General features: G+C 42.2%; 1 protein-coding gene across 1 annotated transcript; it reads right to left on the bottom strand.

Moving 5' to 3' along the window:
• Positions 1 to 10,964: 10,964 nt before the first annotated feature.
• On the bottom strand, positions 10,965 to 17,599 carry LOC106659549 (fez family zinc finger protein 2-like). The gene is made up of 2 exons (XM_023463117.1): positions 17,518 to 17,599; positions 10,965 to 12,586 (listed from the first exon to the last, which is right to left on the bottom strand). Exons 1-2 carry the CDS (start codon positions 17,581 to 17,583, stop codon positions 11,012 to 11,014), a joined length of 1,641 nt encoding a protein of 546 aa, XP_023318885.1. The 5' UTR covers positions 17,584 to 17,599; the 3' UTR covers positions 10,965 to 11,011.
• Positions 17,600 to 18,169: the final 570 nt, after the last annotated feature.

The following is an 18,169-nucleotide window of genomic DNA, read 5'->3' on the forward strand; positions in this document are numbered from 1 at the left end:
TTCGATAACTGCTGACATAATATCGAAATTAATCACTTTCTAAATATGTAGGCGGCAGTGATTCCAAGCATATAGTGACGCCTTTATCAAGAAACATCAGCAAAACAAGGGATCAAAATTCCCAATCTGTTGAAAAGATAGGGAACGTAATTCAAGAAAAAAATTTGGATAGAAAAAGGCTTGTTATTTCAGTAACAGTTATTTATTCACCTCTCTTTCGCCTCTCTCGAGGCTTCCGAAGATACACACGCTAAACCCAAAAGAGTAATTTTCGAACCTCAAAAGAGTAATCTGCGCGAATTACTCTTTTAAAAAGAGTAATCTAACGCAGATTACTCCTTTCACTTTCACTTTTTTGAAAAATGCCGAGTGGGCACTTACTCTTTTTGGTAAAGATTACTTCGCGCATAAGAATATTGCGCGCAGATTACGGTCTTTGAATATTAAAGAATATTTTTTATTGTATATTGATTCTCGTAGCCAGTGAATGAAAGGTTTCAAAAAAGTTTGCTTAAATTTAGCTTTAATCAATTCGTTTTTAACATATTAAAGGCTATTATTCAGATCGATTATAATAGTAAATGTCTTTCTTTATCGAATAGAAGTTTTGCAGAATGTTTTACTTTCGACTTTCTTTAATAAAATAAGGGAAGAAAAATACACGATGCACCAGTCAATGAAGCTTTTTTACCTTTTTTTAGTAATCTGCGTTAGATTACTCTTTTTAAAAGAGTAATTCGCGCAGATTACTCTTTTGAGGTTCGAAAATTACTCTTTTGGGTTTAGCGTGCAAGCTTTTCTTGGGTCTATTTAAAGCCCAGACATGACAAACTCTTTCGCGTGAACCACTCTTTCACTCTGTGCCACCTAGCGGCTCGCTACAATACTTACAACAATACAAAGAAACAACAACACAAGATTAATCAAGCCCTGGGCTTGCAAGTTTTGTGACAAATCCTTCATATACCAGAGTGAACTCAAAAGACACATAATGATGAAGAATTGCCTCCATAAACATATCGATTGTGCCTACGAAGAAAATCCCCTCTTTAAAACAGCAGTATTTTAGTTTTTTAATAAAAGAACTACCCGCTTTTTTAGATCTAGTTCTTACAAGTTTTTACAAGAGGAACCTCAATAAACACATAAATGCAGTACATGTTGAAAAATCCGTTAAACATGTTACCTTCAAATGTGAAATATCTGTAATCGCATGAGTAGGCTCAAGTTATTGTAAAAATCTATCATGTAAATAGCCTTTAATTTTGTAAAGAATAATAAAGCATTTTAAAATGTCATTAATTTTCTTATGATTCTATAAAATATTTTCCTCGTCGGATGAAAAAATTCTTCAAAAAAACCAATTTATAAAAAAATAATTCTGCACACACATAATTAGTCGGACGACCAATTTTCCGGATTACTCTTGATTTGTTCTCTATTCATACATCATCATATTTACATTGCATCTAAATTTTGTGCTCTTCATAATTCGCTTTTATCCATAATTCCAAGCATAACCGACTAGATTGTAGCTACAATCGATGCCAGCTGGCATGCAATTGCCTGCAATGCTTTTCATCGATCGATCTCGCACCGCGAACAAAACGTCATCTCGTGATTTTTCTTTTTCGCGACAGAATATTTTCTTAAATGCTACCGGATCGTGGGAAATTTATTCAAGATATTTCATGATCTAACATTATGGGTATCCGCCCGTTCCTCCGATCCCGTTATTCCGACGGCCATTTTTCCGATTCCGCTTTTCCGACTACCTATTTTCCGATGGTAAAAAATGTTCGAATATAATAATCCAAATATCGCCGAAACAATAATATTATGGTATGACTATCGCTAGCTGCTGAGAAAGACGACAAAGAGACATTATGTGATTTTGGTGAAGTACCTGTAATATCTGATTAGATTAAATTACGCTTTACAAAAAGTTGAATACTCGATCTCGATCACATCGCAAATCTTTGTTTCGCGAAAGCTCCCGTACCAATTTCATACGATCGTCATCCAAATCAGAAATATTCGGAACGGGCAGCAGTCAATTACGCGTCTCCAGGGATCAGCCCACATAACAGATATACAATATAAGAGAGTCCGCATAGTCTTTCACTCGGCTGGTCTCGCTGAATCGCGACGTATTCTTACTTACGTATTATGTAATAATACCTGCAATATAATCGCGATCCTTCAGTTCCCATTATGCAGTACATAATATAATATGATGATATAAAAGCTCGATTCGAACGGCGAATATAATTCATCGGAGGGAGCTGGGAATGCGCTCGAGACACTCGATGTAGACGCGTCGAGCGGGCCATCGGTCTCCAAGGAATCGAAGCGCAGAGAGAGAGAGAGAGAGAGCTTAAAGCTCGCGTCATAAGCAAGTCTAACTCGCGGGGCTTATGCTCGTTTTTGTCTGTTAGTGTGTGAAAAAGAAGCTCTCAAAGACGTCCTTTTTTTTGACCCCACACTCATAATACACACACGTATACGCGCGATAAAAAAAAAATAAAAAACAAGAATGTGGTACACATTTTCGAATCTGTTTAATCTTGGTGCGCGCACGTGTGTCCGGGCGCTAAGTGAAAGCTATCTTGCCGCGCGGCGGCGGCGGCAACGGCGGCAGTAGCTGCTCAATGCAAAATCAAACAAAGCGACAAACATCGCCATCGCAGCGGCAGCAGCAGCAGCTTGCAGATGCAGCACGTAGCAGTAGCATCTCTGTGCCGGGCACAAAGTTGCGCCAGGGGGCGCGAGCTTTTTTTTTTCCTCGCTGCCTTTGATGTGCTCTGTGAGCGAGCGAGTGAGAAAGGCCGACACCAGTCGCACCAGTCAACATCGTCACCACCACCACCACTACCCTCGCACAGTATTATGCGTGTATACGAAAGGCACCTCTTTACCGCGTCAAAGTGTTTATACGTACACACACACACATATATCTCATGGGCGAGAGTATTATAAAGTGCAACACTCGTCGACGAGTGATCGCGAGACAACGTCGTGTGTAATGCGCACGACGAGGAATACGATGATATTTATATTAATACGCGTGTGCGCGTGGGACGTACGATCGTGTAAGGGATAATTATAAAATCACCCCACAGAGCTGTAATTGCGTCTATATTATATACACGTAACGCGTGTAATTCGCGCGTTAGTTTACGCGTGGGTGACCTTATCCCCTCCGAAAAAAGGGGGTATACATATTCGAAATTATTACCAATTATCGATACATAAGTTAAATACTGCCGTATGCAGCTGGACACGTACACGCGATATCCATGGGACCAAGATTTTCACTCGATATCGTATATGGTAATAACGTACACATGATTTATAACGAGAGAAAAGAGAAAAATAAAATGTAAAAAGTAAAGAAAAAAGCTCGGTGTATACGTATATGTAATGATGTGCCACTACCTCTCGACTTTCTGCGACGTGTATAACACTCGACTTCGACGACGTATCGGCGGAGATATTATAGGCTCGTCTCGTAGGTAGATATCGTCGAGAGGCCGCACACACGAATGAGTTCGCGCGTGTGTCTCATTACGGTATAGCAGCGATAAGGAGCTTGCGATATCTCCACGAGCGTCTCGAGCTTTTCTCTCTTTTTTTTTCTTCATTTTTTTTTTTGCTACCGAAGCTCGACGATTCGATAGATATAGTGACTATGTACTTGCGTGTAAGAGAGATAGAGAGAGAAACGTAGACATGGATACAAGGCATATAACGCTTATAATACCTTATAAAAAAAAGATCGTAATAAAGGCAACGCTCGAGCGAGAGAGAATAATAATATCGCTCGACAAAGCTGCTGCTGTTGTGCACATCAGGTGTGAATAAACGCGCGCACCATGCATAGTATAGGCATTATAAAGGCGCGCGAGCGCTTACGGGCCATGGTAGCGTGATAGGGCATTAACGCACGATTCGACGCCTCCGAGGATTTCGCGCGAGAGAGAGAGAGAGAGAGAGAGAGAGAGAGAGAGATCCTATATTATAAGGGGCGCGAGGTGCGCGCAAAACTTTATAGCTGCGCGACAATGTGTGTGCGAGAGCTGCTGCTGCTGCTCGTTCAGCCGTTAATTTTATATATACGATGTATTATATATAGGTGTCGTTTCGCACCACCTACTAGTGATATGCCACCCCCTGGACCGCACGTGTGTTGTAACATTCGAGCTCGGCTGCGCGTATATATAGCACATATAAAATCACGTTGTATATGTACGTATAAGTACGCGTGACATCTTACGTATATTTATACGCGGATTATAAAAGGAAGAAGTGAATTCGGTGCGTGGATCATATAGATACAGGAGCCTCGTGCAACTTGAGACAAATTGGCCAAGACAGGTAGCGCAGGTTTTTATAGCTATACACACGCATTATATCGATATTATGAAAAGGAGCGCCGCCGAAGACACGAGCTCGAAGCCACAACGCCGAGCGAGCCGTGTGTCCGCGCGTCCTGTGTAACCCGATACACTCGGAGTATATACATAAGCGGAGAATATAAACGATTAGCCAAAACAAATGCGCGTGCGTGTGTGCTCGCGATACTTCCCGCAGATCGGGCACGCATTATAACGATCCGTATTGCGTCGGTGGTGGTGTATCATCATCATCATCATCATAAGGATATCGAGTTACCATTATTACAGCGAGGCGGGCAGTTTAAATTGCACGCGCGCCACACACACGGTAGCTCTCTGCTCGGATTCTCGATTCTCCCACGGCAGCGGGCGGCGATCGTCCTGTATTATATATGTGTGTATGTACGGGGCGCCGAAACATCATCGCAGTCGACGCTAATAAGCCAGTAGTGTATAACGAGTATGCGCTTTGAATGGGCCGCTCGTACGTATGGAGCTTTAATGGCTGCAACAGCGCTAGGATAGTGGAGGAGCTCGATCGTGCGGGATATTACCTTGTATCGTGTGCGTGTGTGTGTATCGATGTACGCCGGACAGAGAAACTGCATCGTGCGTGCATGTGCGTGATAATGATGAAGCGACGAGAGGTGTCGAAGCGTATGTGATAGCTTCTTACTGTTGTCGTCGTCGACGACACATATTATTCACGACTTTTATTGCCGTGGCCAATTTATATGTATACATTGTCGCCCTACGCGGGGAGCCAATCTCGCGTATAAACGAAAATCTCGCTCGCACATATTGCAGTACGAGTTACGCACTTATCGCGCGCAGTGTAAGGCGTCGATTGATATTTATTTTTGAAATTATACGATGTAAAGATCGAGAGGAAGATTTTTTTGTCAATGCGTAAAGATGAATTCGAGTTCGTGTAACTGCATGATAATTACAACGATTTGAATTGAATTTAATTCATGTTAAAGCGAAGATCGAACACTTTTCAGGCCCCGTGACGAGTGATTTTAAAGTACGCCCGAAAGACTGCAAAAGAGGAAGAAAAAATTCTCAACAAATGTATTATACCCAACGTCAATTTAAATCAAAATGATTTTATGATTTTTAAACACGTATTGCGGTCGCGATCAATGTCGCAAATTTTTGCATAAATTATAAATTAAAATGGACTTGGTGTTTATTTAAATAATTATTAGGCAAATATGTGGGCGATTTCCATGAGTTTTGTCGCCTTGCGCGTTTTTGTAAAAATTGTGGCCCCGAGTTCAATACGTTTTCAAAAATTCAGGTCCAGTTGAAATAAACTTGGGTGACATTTTTACAAGTTCCTCTTCATTATCGCTCGTTATGAAATATTTTACAAAACTTCAGCTGATTTTTTCTGATGGTACGCAAAATTTGACGAAAAAAGGATGTTCACTTTTGTATACAGTTTATTCTCCTGAAGTCTGCTTTTTGCATGTCCAAGTGCGACGTTTTAAAATTAATCGAAATAAACCAAAACCAAGTCGGTCATTTGTTCATTATGGTTTTATTCTTCGTGATAGGACATCTATAATTCAATTTTCTAATGCCAGTCAAATTTGCCATGGAGATATACATGCAAAATGTCACCTCCGCGGCATGTCTCGATCGCAAAATCGATTCTATTTGCGTATGCCATGAATTTTTATACGCACCTACCGCAATTCTAACTATCGGACCTTGTTCTATACACCCCAAGTATAGTTTAAGTATACCGCAGGTCCCTGAAAACCGTTTTAAAAAAATTCAAGCACGTTTGAAAAATGTCTCGAATTTTTATGATTTTTCGCAATTATTCAAACATGCTGCATGATTTCGATCGTTAACTCATTTTTGACGTCGAAAACTATTGGACTCTCAAGTTTAATGATCAAACATTCGATTTTTGTCGTCGCATATTTAAAAATCTCATTTCTGCTGTGCATCGAAGTACGTTCTATTAGTTAATTCGGATGTTTAAAAAAACCGTCACTTCCGTGGGCATAAAATTCTAGAGTTGGTATCACTGTATAAGAATGTGGTATAGACCAGACAAAAGACCATACAAAGACCATACAAAGACCAGACAAAAAAACTTTTACCATTAAAATAAGAGATCTCATAGCAAAATTCAAGTCAGAAATTCCATCATTCATTGAGCATGAGATGAAAATATTTCATCAATACACCGTACTAAAATCCATTCGAGAGAGTATAAAACCTGATGAAATATTAGTGATAATTGACTTCAGTGAAAACTACAACTGCAAATATAGCTCTGAAATACAAGCTGTTCACTTTGGAGCAGGTAGAGAGCAAGTGAGTCTCCATACAGGCTATATTTACTCTGAAACTATCTGTCAAGGATTTGCTTCAATTTCTGATTGTCTTCGATATGATGCTGCAACTGTCCTGGCTCATTTTATCAATTCTTGTTATATGCTGCGCTGTTATAACAGCAGCGCACTCTTTTTGTTTATTTATATAATATGCAAACAAACCGCTAGGTGGCGGACTTGCAAAAAGCTTGTAACCCACAAATGAACGTGGCCGAAAATGCTTATTATTCGAATCGATAACTCCTGAAATTCCTAGTGATTTACTTTGGGAAAATATTGAACATGAAATTCCTATTCATGTAATAATGGCTAAGGCTCGTCATGATAAGTCAGAGAAACATATTCCCATTGATGTTTCAAGCAGTGATTTCATGTCAGAGGAAGAGTCTTCGACAAGTATGGAAATAACATCTGACCGTCGGTATCTGTAGATCTAATACCTAATATTTACTTTAGTTTTAAGTTTATAAACAAGTTTGGGTGGTCAGAACCACATCACCACTAAACAAAAAAATTTCCGAATTTTTGTACCCCGAAAAAGCAGACTTGGTGAGAATCAACCATATATACAAATTGTATAAATTTTTATACGACAAGTTATATACATATTGTAGATAATTTTTATATTTTTTTTGTATTTGAACAATTTGAAACAGTTCTTGTACTTAAGCGATTACTTTAACTTTGCCACTTGCAGATATTGACGGATGAAGGTGCCTCGCCATCTGGCGGTGGATGCTGTCGCTGTAATTGTGATTGAATTTTCGTAGAATTCATTAGGCGCTATCGATCAAAATTTTGAGATTTGGGGATAGAATTTAACGTAATGCTTGTTCTATTTTTTTTTCTGTTGCATTAAAAATAATTCACACGATGATTGTATTTTTTATGCATTTTTTGCGCAATTTACGTAAAAAAATTAATCAGTACTGATAGATTGATTTTAGAAAACAATTTTATACCAAAGTACCGATAATAAAAATCTTCTTTAAAGTCTGAATCTGCATTAAACTTTGGGTTCTTTCAATCAACAGTGATAATTGTACATATATGCGTAATGCAGCTACATAATACATGGTCCTCGTTACCTATGAATTTCAGCAAAATTCGCGATTTTTTTTTCGCTTCCTTTCTTCCTTTCTTCCTTCTTTTTTCTCTGTCTTTCGGCAGCTCGGATCTTTAAGCTTCTCGAGCACGGGATACAATAATAACAATAATCTCGCTCGCCCAGCGTGACATCGTGCTGCAGCAGCGACAAATTTACGCGCAAGCACACACACACACACGCACTCTGAGCTCCGCACTGGTCCCAGGTGTTAATAATCCGTCTTTAATTGTGTCCGCGCGCGGCCGAGTGAGAGCCGAGTGGGATAATTCCCACTTAAATTGCCCAACTGTGTGACGTGTATAATATAATATGTCGCACCTCGGATCCTGTATATATATGCTATTATATAATCGTAGCAGTTCGGTCGGATGTGTAATTCCCTTTGTGGACAGCGCGATGATCGCGCGGCGTAATAATCAGCAGCTACATGCAGTACACAATATCTTCCTTTTTTTCCTTCTCTTTTTATAGAAAAAAAATTCGTGTTCGAGTCGTTCGAGTGCACCGCGCTCACACACACACACACACACACACACCCACCCTGAGAAGATTTCCTTCTTACGCGTATAAAGAATCTTACAACGCCACGAATTTCGTCTTTTATAATACATACTAACGTTATATCGTACGAACGAGGTGCTGCTGCTGCTGCCGGGAGTGATCAGCCAAGTGCATCTCGCGCTCGTCAACGACCTGCTCTCTCCTTTATATACATAGGCATACATGCCACACGATCGGCTAATGGATGAAAAGCTGATGTAGCTGCAGATCTCGCTCATCGATATCACCTCTAGCCAAGAGAGAGATATCTACCCCTGGCGATCGGTCCGAGCGACACGTTCACCCCCTCGTCTCGTATATATTATATATATATATATCGAAGTGCACACCTCTTCAGACACTCTTTTTCAATTTCGTTTTTTTTTTTTACTCTATCTCCGGAAAGTAATATTTAAGAGCCGATAATGACTCGGGACACACGGTAACGGCCTCTCCTGTGCTATGTGTGTGCGAGTGTGCTTTTTCAAAACCTGCTGACAATGTGTCGTCCGACGTGTGCGCGCGACAGATCGCTTCTTTGAGATAGGACGCGTGATATGTACCAGTGGCAGTGCAGACACCCACTATAATACGGAGCTTTTTCAAGCTGAATATATACGATATGTGTGTATGGAGGATGGCGTCGATGAAAAAATAAATAAATCCAGTGTAATTTTTTTTTATATCATTTTTTTTTAATGTGCTTATGAGTTTTTTTTTCGTTCGTTTTTTTTTATTGCATGGATTGACTTGTTATATTTACACAGCGGGAACACATACATAGAGGTAAATCGTCTATCGGATTTGATTCTTGCTTTATTTTTATTTTTTCTACAACTCTTTACTCGCTTCCGTCTCTTTCTTTTATCTACAATATTTTTCTCGTTTATTTTTTCATTCACGCATACGCTCGCTTACACACCTGCTCATGGGATCGTTCTATTATATTGATATACTTTTTTTTTGTTTCGTTTTCTCGTTTTCTTTTCTTGTTTTATCGATTCTTGAACACCGTTTGCATTTGAATTTTCGTTCGACAGTGCGTTCGCTTCGTTTTTCGCTCACTTTCTATACACTTTCTTACTTTAATGTAATCGTTATAACCGTAATACAATTCACAATCTTATTGAGAGAGATGGATCTTGATAAGGGCATGGTTTTCCATTTTTTTTTGTCTGACCCCGATAAAAATGCTCAACGCTCGATTTATTAAAAATATACCATAATTGAAAAATTGTGTTCTGATTTATACAATTTGTTTTACTCTGCCACTTTCACATTTACAGCTGTAAAGGTACTCGCCATCTAGCGGTGGATCCTATAAGTGGTATTATAGTATTTAATGCGATTAAATACTATAATCGATTTATTAAATTTATAATCGAAATTTATAATAGAATCGATTTAAACATTTAAAATCGATTCATCAAAAATATACCAATATTGCAAAATTGTGTTCTGATTTATACAATTTGTTTTACTCTGCCACTTTCACATTTACAGCTGTAAAGGTACTCGCCATCTAGCGGTGGATCCTATAAGTGATATTATAGTATTCAATGCGATTAGAAATCGGTCGTAATTTTTTGAAACAATTAAATTGTTATTATATCGGATTATTTAAAATGCGCTTAATATTTCGTAACATAATTGTAAAAGAAATGTTGAGCATTTCTATCAGGGAAAGTCGCGCTTGATTAAATATTTAATAATTAAAAAAGTTAAAAGGAAAGGGAGTGAATAATAAACAAAGTATACGAAATTCATTCGTTCTAATAGAAAGGTAAGATCGGGTAAAAAAAAAAGTACATAGACGTGCTTTCAGCTTACGAAACTATTATCACACCGATACATACGGATTATTATTAATATCATCGTATACAATTGGAAAGAGAGAAGAGAGCTCCGTAAAAAAGGAACGAGAACACAATATGCGAACGAGGGACGAATAAAAGAAAATGGATAATCTTATTATCTTATTTCGTACAGAGATGAGAAATGGTTGTTTTGTTTTTATTTTAATTTTATTTATTTTATATATACTGCATATATCGATTTCCGTCGGCCTACGATCGTAGTACACTTATCCTTTAATATTTACACGTTTTTTTTTTATTTACATTCGGTGAATCGTCACGCGCGTATACGCGTGCGTATGCACATACGGAGAGATCACGATCGTGTGCGTTACAACATATCCTTCGTGCGTCGTTGCCAATGCCCAATAATGATATAAACAATAAATAATGAATTGTCACTGACTCACTCGGCGTTGAACAATTTTTCTTTTTTTTTTTTTTATTACTCGGGCATTTCGTATAATATATGTATAATGGGGTTCCGTATAACGACGACGACTAGAAAATATCATATATATATTTATTTTATATACGTCCATGAGGTATTCTTATACTCGCTCACTCACGCGCTTACGCACTATATTATTTTATTTTCTTTATATAATTATCACAAATGTCACGAGGAAAAACTCTCGACTTTGCTCACTTGGACGATTGCAACGATCCCAAATCAGCCGCTGCTGCTGGCCGAATCCTGGCGTTATTATAAACCTGCTGCTGCTGCAGACCTACCGTGGCGGCGCCGTCGCGTCACAACATCTTGCTCAAGTAGCTGCTGGCCGCTGCCGTCGCCGGCGGCGGTAGCAGAAACGGACTGACGAAGGCGTGGCCCTGATGATGATGAATAGCCGCGCCGCCACCGGGTGGCGATGCGTACGCCCCCGCAAGGTGATGATGATGATGATGATGATGAGGCGGCGGTGGTAAATGATGATGCAGGCCGCCACCCGAGGCAGGATTGCCACCCGAAGCAGCAGCTGCGGCGGCGGCTGCGGCTGCAGCGGCAGCAGCCACGGGGCCCAGCATCGGCACCGGCGAGCCCGCGTCGTGCAGCTTCCTCATGTGCTTCTTCAGGTCGAAGTTGCGGCAGAAGCCCTTGCCGCATATCTTGCAGCTGAAGGGCTTCTTGTCGTTGTGCGTGTGCATGTGGAAGGTGAGATTGTAGATCTGGTGGAAGGCCTTGTTGCAGATGTTGCACTTGTAGGCCTTCTCGCCCGAGTGCGTGAGCTTGTGATTCTTGTAGTTGCCCTTCTGGTGGAAGCCCTTGCCGCAGAACTCGCAGACGAACGGCTTGACGTTGGTGTGGATGCGCGTGTGCGTGTTGAGGGTCGAGCTGCGATTGAAGGCCTTGCCGCAGGTCATGCACTTGTGCGGCTTTTCCGCCGTGTGGATGATCTTGTGACGGCAGAGGGTCGAGGCCTGCCTGAAGCCCTTGCCGCAGATCTTGCACTTGAAGGGCCGGGCGCCCGTGTGCACGGGCATGTGGCGCGTCAGGTTGTAGTGGGCGTTGAACACCTTGCCGCACTCGCTGCAGGTGAACGTCTTCTGCTTGCCGCCGGTGCCGTTGACGGTGGATCCGGTGTTGGCTGCAGTTGAAGACGAGGACGAGGGTAGCGGTGGCGAGCTCGACGGCGAGTTGAGCATCCGACTCTTGGCGTCCATGAGCAGGATCTCCTCCGAGGACGAGCTCGACGACATCGAGGACGTCCTCGAGGTGTCCTGCTGCAGCTGGGGCGGCGAGGCGCTCGACAGCCTCGAGTTGGCCAGCAGCCGCAGCGGCGACGACGACGACGACGTCGGAGTTTTCTGCGGACTCGTCGGTGGCTGATGGGGTGGCTGCTGGTGCTGCTGGTGCTGTTGGTGATGATGTCTCGTGGTGGCCGCGGCGTCCGCCGCGGGGAACGACCTGAGCAGCGGACCCGCCGCGTGATAGTGCAGCAGCGGATAGTACTGCAGCAGGCTCTGATGATGGCGAAAGGTGGGCACGTACTTTTTGAAGGCCGACTCGAGGTGAGCCGAGTAGCTGCTCAGACTCGCCTGCTGCTGCTGCTGTCTTTGTTGAACCGAGGCTGGAGCTGGTGGCGGAGATTTGCTCGACGACGAGGACGACGACTCCAGCTGCTGCTGCGAAGGAGGAGGAGGAGGTTGACGCTTGTGATCCGGCTCCATGATCTTGGCGATGGAGAAGGTGAGATTGCGCGACTGCTGGGTGTTGGTGGTGGTGGGCGGCTGCGGCGGCGACGCCGAGGTGCGCTCCGGCGGCAGGCTCGTGGGCGTCTCCTGCGCCATCGTCTGGCTCGAGGAAAACGGTTGCATCGCGTCGATCTGCGAAAACGAAGCAATACACAAAAAAAGCACAAATTAGTCAAAGATTAATCGATAATTCTTTTTCATTATGGTTCTATGTATATTTTATTATTAATGAAATATGATGCGACCTAATCTGCGCATTAAAAGTATACGCGATAGTATATAGTTTTATGTTTGGAAGCATCGCCGCAGTTCCGACTTTACCGTCAGATGTCGTGATCGATTCCAAACATGAAAAAATGAAGTTCAGTAGTTTAATTATAAATAGATATTGTTATGTTACAACTGGAAATTGTTAGGTTCAATCTTCAAAACAAACCGGGTACATGATAAAATGCCCCGCTTAATAAATATCGTACACAGCCCCGAGCCCTCGGAGTTTATGCACGTGGATACACGAGTTGAGTATATAATACGATGTGTATGGGACCCTCCTCTCTCTCTATCTCGCATGATTTGCATGCGGGGGGTGTACGCTTATAATGGGGATGAACACGGACGGATGTGTACAGCAGTCAATCGAGCCGCACACACACACATACACACTCGAGTGAGAGAGAGACGCGTTTCCAAGCTGTTAAGCACATTTTTCGCCTTATCTATACGAATGCTTAGTACTACTACTACGACTTTATGATGGCGGGTTCATTGATTATATTGTCAGCCTTTGGGAAAATTAATCGCGTCAGAGAGTGAGCACGAGACACGTCGAGAGCCCGCACACACGCACACGAGGAAAAAAAACGGCATGAGGTACGAAGCAACCGGCATTTATATAATACATACATACATATACGCGCGTTACATATTGCTCGATTGGCTCTCTGCACGAGCTGTCGGAGAAAGCAATTTGGCGGAAGGAAAAAAAAGCCGAGATGGGACGAGGAGCTTTTTCGGAGTAAGCTCGAGAGACGATCGACGCATGTCTCGGGTGGTGGTGGCGGAGACGGCCTGCAGTGCGGTACGAGGGGCAGCAGCAGCACTTCAACGTGCAAAAAAGGCCCATCCGCGCGGCGGCGAATCATTTCCAGCTTGATGAGTTCTCTCTCTGTTTTGTGTACTGTAGTGTATAAAGTTTATGACAATGAAACTTGTCGCAGCTGATAAATTTCGCCAATACTGATGTAATGTAAAATTAGACATTCACAGTGAAATATAACTATATCGGAATATATAACTGCTTGAGATGGTAAGCATGCTAACGAATTGATTATTTCAATGAGTTTGACCGAATCTAAGAATTGTCCCTAATAATTGTGTTCTTTTTATTTTTATTGACCATGTGAAGTGTAAGAAATACATTTATGAAATATTGACCTTTTTCTTAATTAATAGCACAAAAAATATATGGAAATTCAATCAAAAGTTAATGCCAGTGTCCACCACTAGATGGCGAGCAGCTGTCACGTGTAAATCTGCAAGTGTTAAAGTTAAAACGTTGTATAAGTCACAGACATGGGCCTGCTTCGAAATGAGATCCGAGATTTATGTTAAGCATTTCGATACATCACAATTGACAACGGAACAAAGTCCGCTTTTAATTTGTACCCTCAGACAGACGAGTATTAACGTGTGGCTTAAGACTCTAACGTATAATTTTAATAGATTTTTAGTAATCAACAAACAGTTCATAAATAATTTAAGATTATTTATGAATAATCGTCTCTCGATGAACAGAATAAATTATTTTATTTATGTATCATAATGCTCTACGCGTCTACGCGCGCGATGCAGTCGACGTTGCTCATAGCTCGGCTCGGGCTGCGACTGCACATACACACGCAGAGACGCGTACATATGTAATGTGTAATATACGGCAGTCGTCGTCGTCGTCGTTCACTGCTTAATATTTGTTATATGTGTGTGTGTATATGCAGGTTGCAGCAGCTCCATTCAAGCCAAATGAACCGTCGTCTCTCTGAATGAGATGCAAAATGGTCAGCAGCAGCAGCAGCAGCGGTATAAACCCACTAGCGTGTAATATGCGGGAGAAAAGGCCTCGACGACTGCCTGCCGTATATATAATATAAAAGCTCCGAGCTCGTATACCCTCAAGGGCTTATTTATGCAACTGACTGACTCCAACTCTGTGTATGTGTGTGTGTGTGTGTATGTGCCATGACGTTTGCACTTCTCTCCTCTCTCTCTTACTCCGTCTTGAACGTCGTCGACTCGAGGAAATGTTTCCCTCTCGCTATATATGCTCTATGTGTACGTGTATGTACGTCTGCGTGTGTCAAGACCGACGGATGGAGAAAAGGCTGCTGCTGCTACTGCCGCCGCAGTGTATGGAGTCTCGCAAAATAAATAGACTATAATATAGAGAAGCTGTGCCTCGAGGAGTTTCTCTCTCTCTCTCTACCTCTTTCGAGAATTGAGAGAGAGAATCGCGCGACCTTAAGTGGCCCCTATACAACTCGGCGTATACGTATATAGAAGATCAAAAATTCAAGCTTTTTGCCTTTTTGATATTGGAATCATTTTGGTCGAAGCTGTACGCGAAAAAAAAACCTCCATACATACCGTTCAATTAATCGAGGATAAATAAAAATTTCACGTAGATCCGCGATACGCGCATAGCTCGAGAGACGTTACAGCGCGTAAATATATATAGTTAACCCGGCGGCGGCGGCGTGCAGCTGTGTGTTTTATACAGTATACGCAGGGACGTTCAAGTGGCATATGTTCCCGCGCGTAATTTAATCTTTTTTTCCTGCCCTCCCCATCTCGCTGCAGCAGTAACAGCAGCAGTGAGAAGATCGTAGAGAGATTCCCGAGTGCACACGCGGGGCATTGTTATGTAGCGCGTCGTCGATTTAAACTCTGTTATCCGCGAGGGCAGGCAAAAATGCCCACTCCAGTGATTGCGGCAGTTTAACTTTTTGCGTGTATATAATTGTGTTGGTATGGTATGAACTGTATCAGAGGAGACATTTCTTATAATCAATGATTATGTTTCCGTTGAAAATAGTTACGTTAAAATAAACGTAAGAGATAAAATAGTATATTATGATACGTGTGACTTAAGCAGGCCATTATTGCACGGCACGGTTAGCACCCGAGCGAAGCGAGTGCGATAGGCACGCCGCGGTGCAATAATGAGCAGCTTAAGTCACGGCAAAGCATGCTTTAAACGTGAACTTCAGCCACGCAGTGCTATAAAATTGTAAGAGTGATTTATGTTGTAAATTTAATCCTCGACCTCGATTTATACACTTATTTTGATTTTGCCACTTGCAGGTTTGCGAGTAAAAGGCAACTCGCCATCTAGCGGTGAAAGCTGCCTTCAATCATGTTCGAAGTTTGATACAGTTTTTGAGCAATCAAGGTTAAAAACGAATCGGTATTGAAACATCAATTTTTTACAATTTGAGTATAGAACATTTATGCAGTTTTAACTTAAAATAGTTTGATTTTAACACCTGATTTGACATCGAATCATCATTAAGTTTATGAATTTTTTTCTACGGCGCTGGATCTCGTGCTATACGCGTCGTCGAATCGACAAAAGGCAAAAGGAGAAGAAAAGTAAAAAAAAAATATCATAGACCGCGGCCCAAACTACATAAGTATATCGGCCTCGAATTAAGCACAGTACCGCACGAAGCGCATCTTACACACAACACAGCAGCAGCAGCAGCATAAATCGCGTAATCCTCGAGCTTTACGCTCGTACACACACATAGGTCTAGAGAAAACTTGCAACAATGCTCAAAGAAGATCCTTTTCACGTACGATAAATACGGCGCGCATTATTACGTGTATAATAATTGCATACAATGCGCTTACACGTAATAATGCGCCTTAATACTTTCATTTTTGAACATCGGATTATCATTTACGGAATGTGTGTGTGTGTGCGTGTGCGCGAGAGGCATTCTCCCGTTCTCTCTCTCTCTCTCTCTCTCTCTCTCTCTCTTGCCTATTTATGAAGAGACATTGACAGCTCCAGTAGGCAGCAGAAGCTCGCGCGATGATCGGAGACAGACAGACAGAGAGAGAGAGGCGGTTTCACAACGCCCCGCCCTGCAAAGCGCGATATATATATATAAAATACAAGGCAGGCAGGCGCGCGCACATACACAACACGACTCCGATATTGTCTGTCCTGAGGGAAACGGCACCAGAGAGAAGAAGAGAAGAAGAGAGAGAGAGAGAGAGAGACAACAACGATGGCCATTGGGGAATTCGGAACGACGAGTGAAAGTCGTCGTATATAGCCGCGAGGGGATATATATAATAACGCGCGCATCGATTCACTCGATATATCGCGTACAATACACGCTGTAATATGAAAGTGACGTATGTTTGGATATAATACGCCTCTCTCTCTCTCGATGTACCCGAAGAGAGATGGATGGATGGGTGGGTGGATGTGTGTATAGGGTAATTATTGTTGATCGCGGAAGCCATCGCGCGCGCTAGAGATAATGATTTCGTGTCATATATAGACTTGGAGGCGTCGATGACATAATTGACCGAGCGATAAACATTCACAATTTTTTCAAAAGATATATCGAAATTGATTGGCTTGTATTTTGGCGATTTTTCTGTGTCATTTATGTTACGGATACTGCGAGCGCATTTTAAATAACCCGAATCTGGTGTTTGAATTATTTCAAAAAATTGAGGCTACTTTGAATACGATAAATAATTTGAGTATCCAACGCTAGATGGCGATTATCTTTATCCCTTAATATGCAAGAGGCAAAGTATACCCAATTGTATAAGTCGTGTATGAATGATTGGTTTTTACATAGCCTGACACCCTATACAGAAAGGCAAAAATTGATACAACAACTTTTATAATACACAGTAAGCATTCCAATATGATTGAGTGTCTAAACGTCTTCGATTAAATTATTCTTTAAAAAAAGAATACTCCGATAACGAGACTTCGTCGTAAATAAAACGTACGTAATACAGTAAAAAAAAACCAAACCCACCATGGTCCACCTCATCTGTCCAGCTTTGACAAAGTCCGCAGGTGAGTCACACACAAACACGCACATATGAGACGATTGATAAGGACACACGGAGACACCACTGAACGTACCGAATTATATCTATCGATCTATATCATAGACAACGACAACAGTTCTTGCGTACAACCACCAAGTATATGTGTCAAAAACCGCGCACAGGATCCTACACTAGGATCCTTATTTATATATTACGCGTGCGTAGGTGTACTGCTGCTGCTGCTGCTGCTGCTGCTGCTGCTGCGCACAGGAGAGACGCGCGCGCGTGTGTTGCACTTGCCGCACTCTCGGGCCCTGCGCACGGCAAGCGCAAAAAGACCAACAACTCGCTCTCTGCACACCGGGGCAAAAAAGCCAGCAGCGGCGGCGGCGGCGGCGGTGACGGCGGCTAAAACAGCGGCCGAGCAGCAGTGGTCGCGCCCGAGCTCCGAGAGAGAGAGAGAGAGGTAGGAGGATATGGCATTTATAAGCTGGGTTGGTATATAGTAGAAGGCAAGAAAAAAAGAGCCGCGCAGCAGTAGCGGCGGTGGCAGCGATCGGGGATCGATCCCCCCGGAGAGTGGGGATGTACGTATAGTAGGAACTGCTGCAGGAGCTGAGGAGGATCGACCGCATC

Source organism: Trichogramma pretiosum, unplaced genomic scaffold, assembly GCF_000599845.2.
Source record: "Trichogramma pretiosum strain Unisexual culture from Peru unplaced genomic scaffold, Tpre_2.0 scaffold74, whole genome shotgun sequence".
NCBI lineage: Eukaryota > Metazoa > Arthropoda > Insecta > Hymenoptera > Trichogrammatidae > Trichogramma > Trichogramma pretiosum.

What these genes read in the sequence shown, in the direction of transcription:
- LOC106659549 (XM_023463117.1), bottom strand. Translation starts at nt 17,583, where the DNA reads ATGTGCGTGTTTGTGTGTGACTCACCTGCGGACTTTGTCAAAGCTGGA. An exon ending in GACAGATGAGGTGGACCATG is followed by an intron (nt 12,587 to 17,517) that starts GTGGGTTTGGTT and finishes TCGTTTTCGCAG; the next exon opens with ATCGACGCGATGCAACCGTT.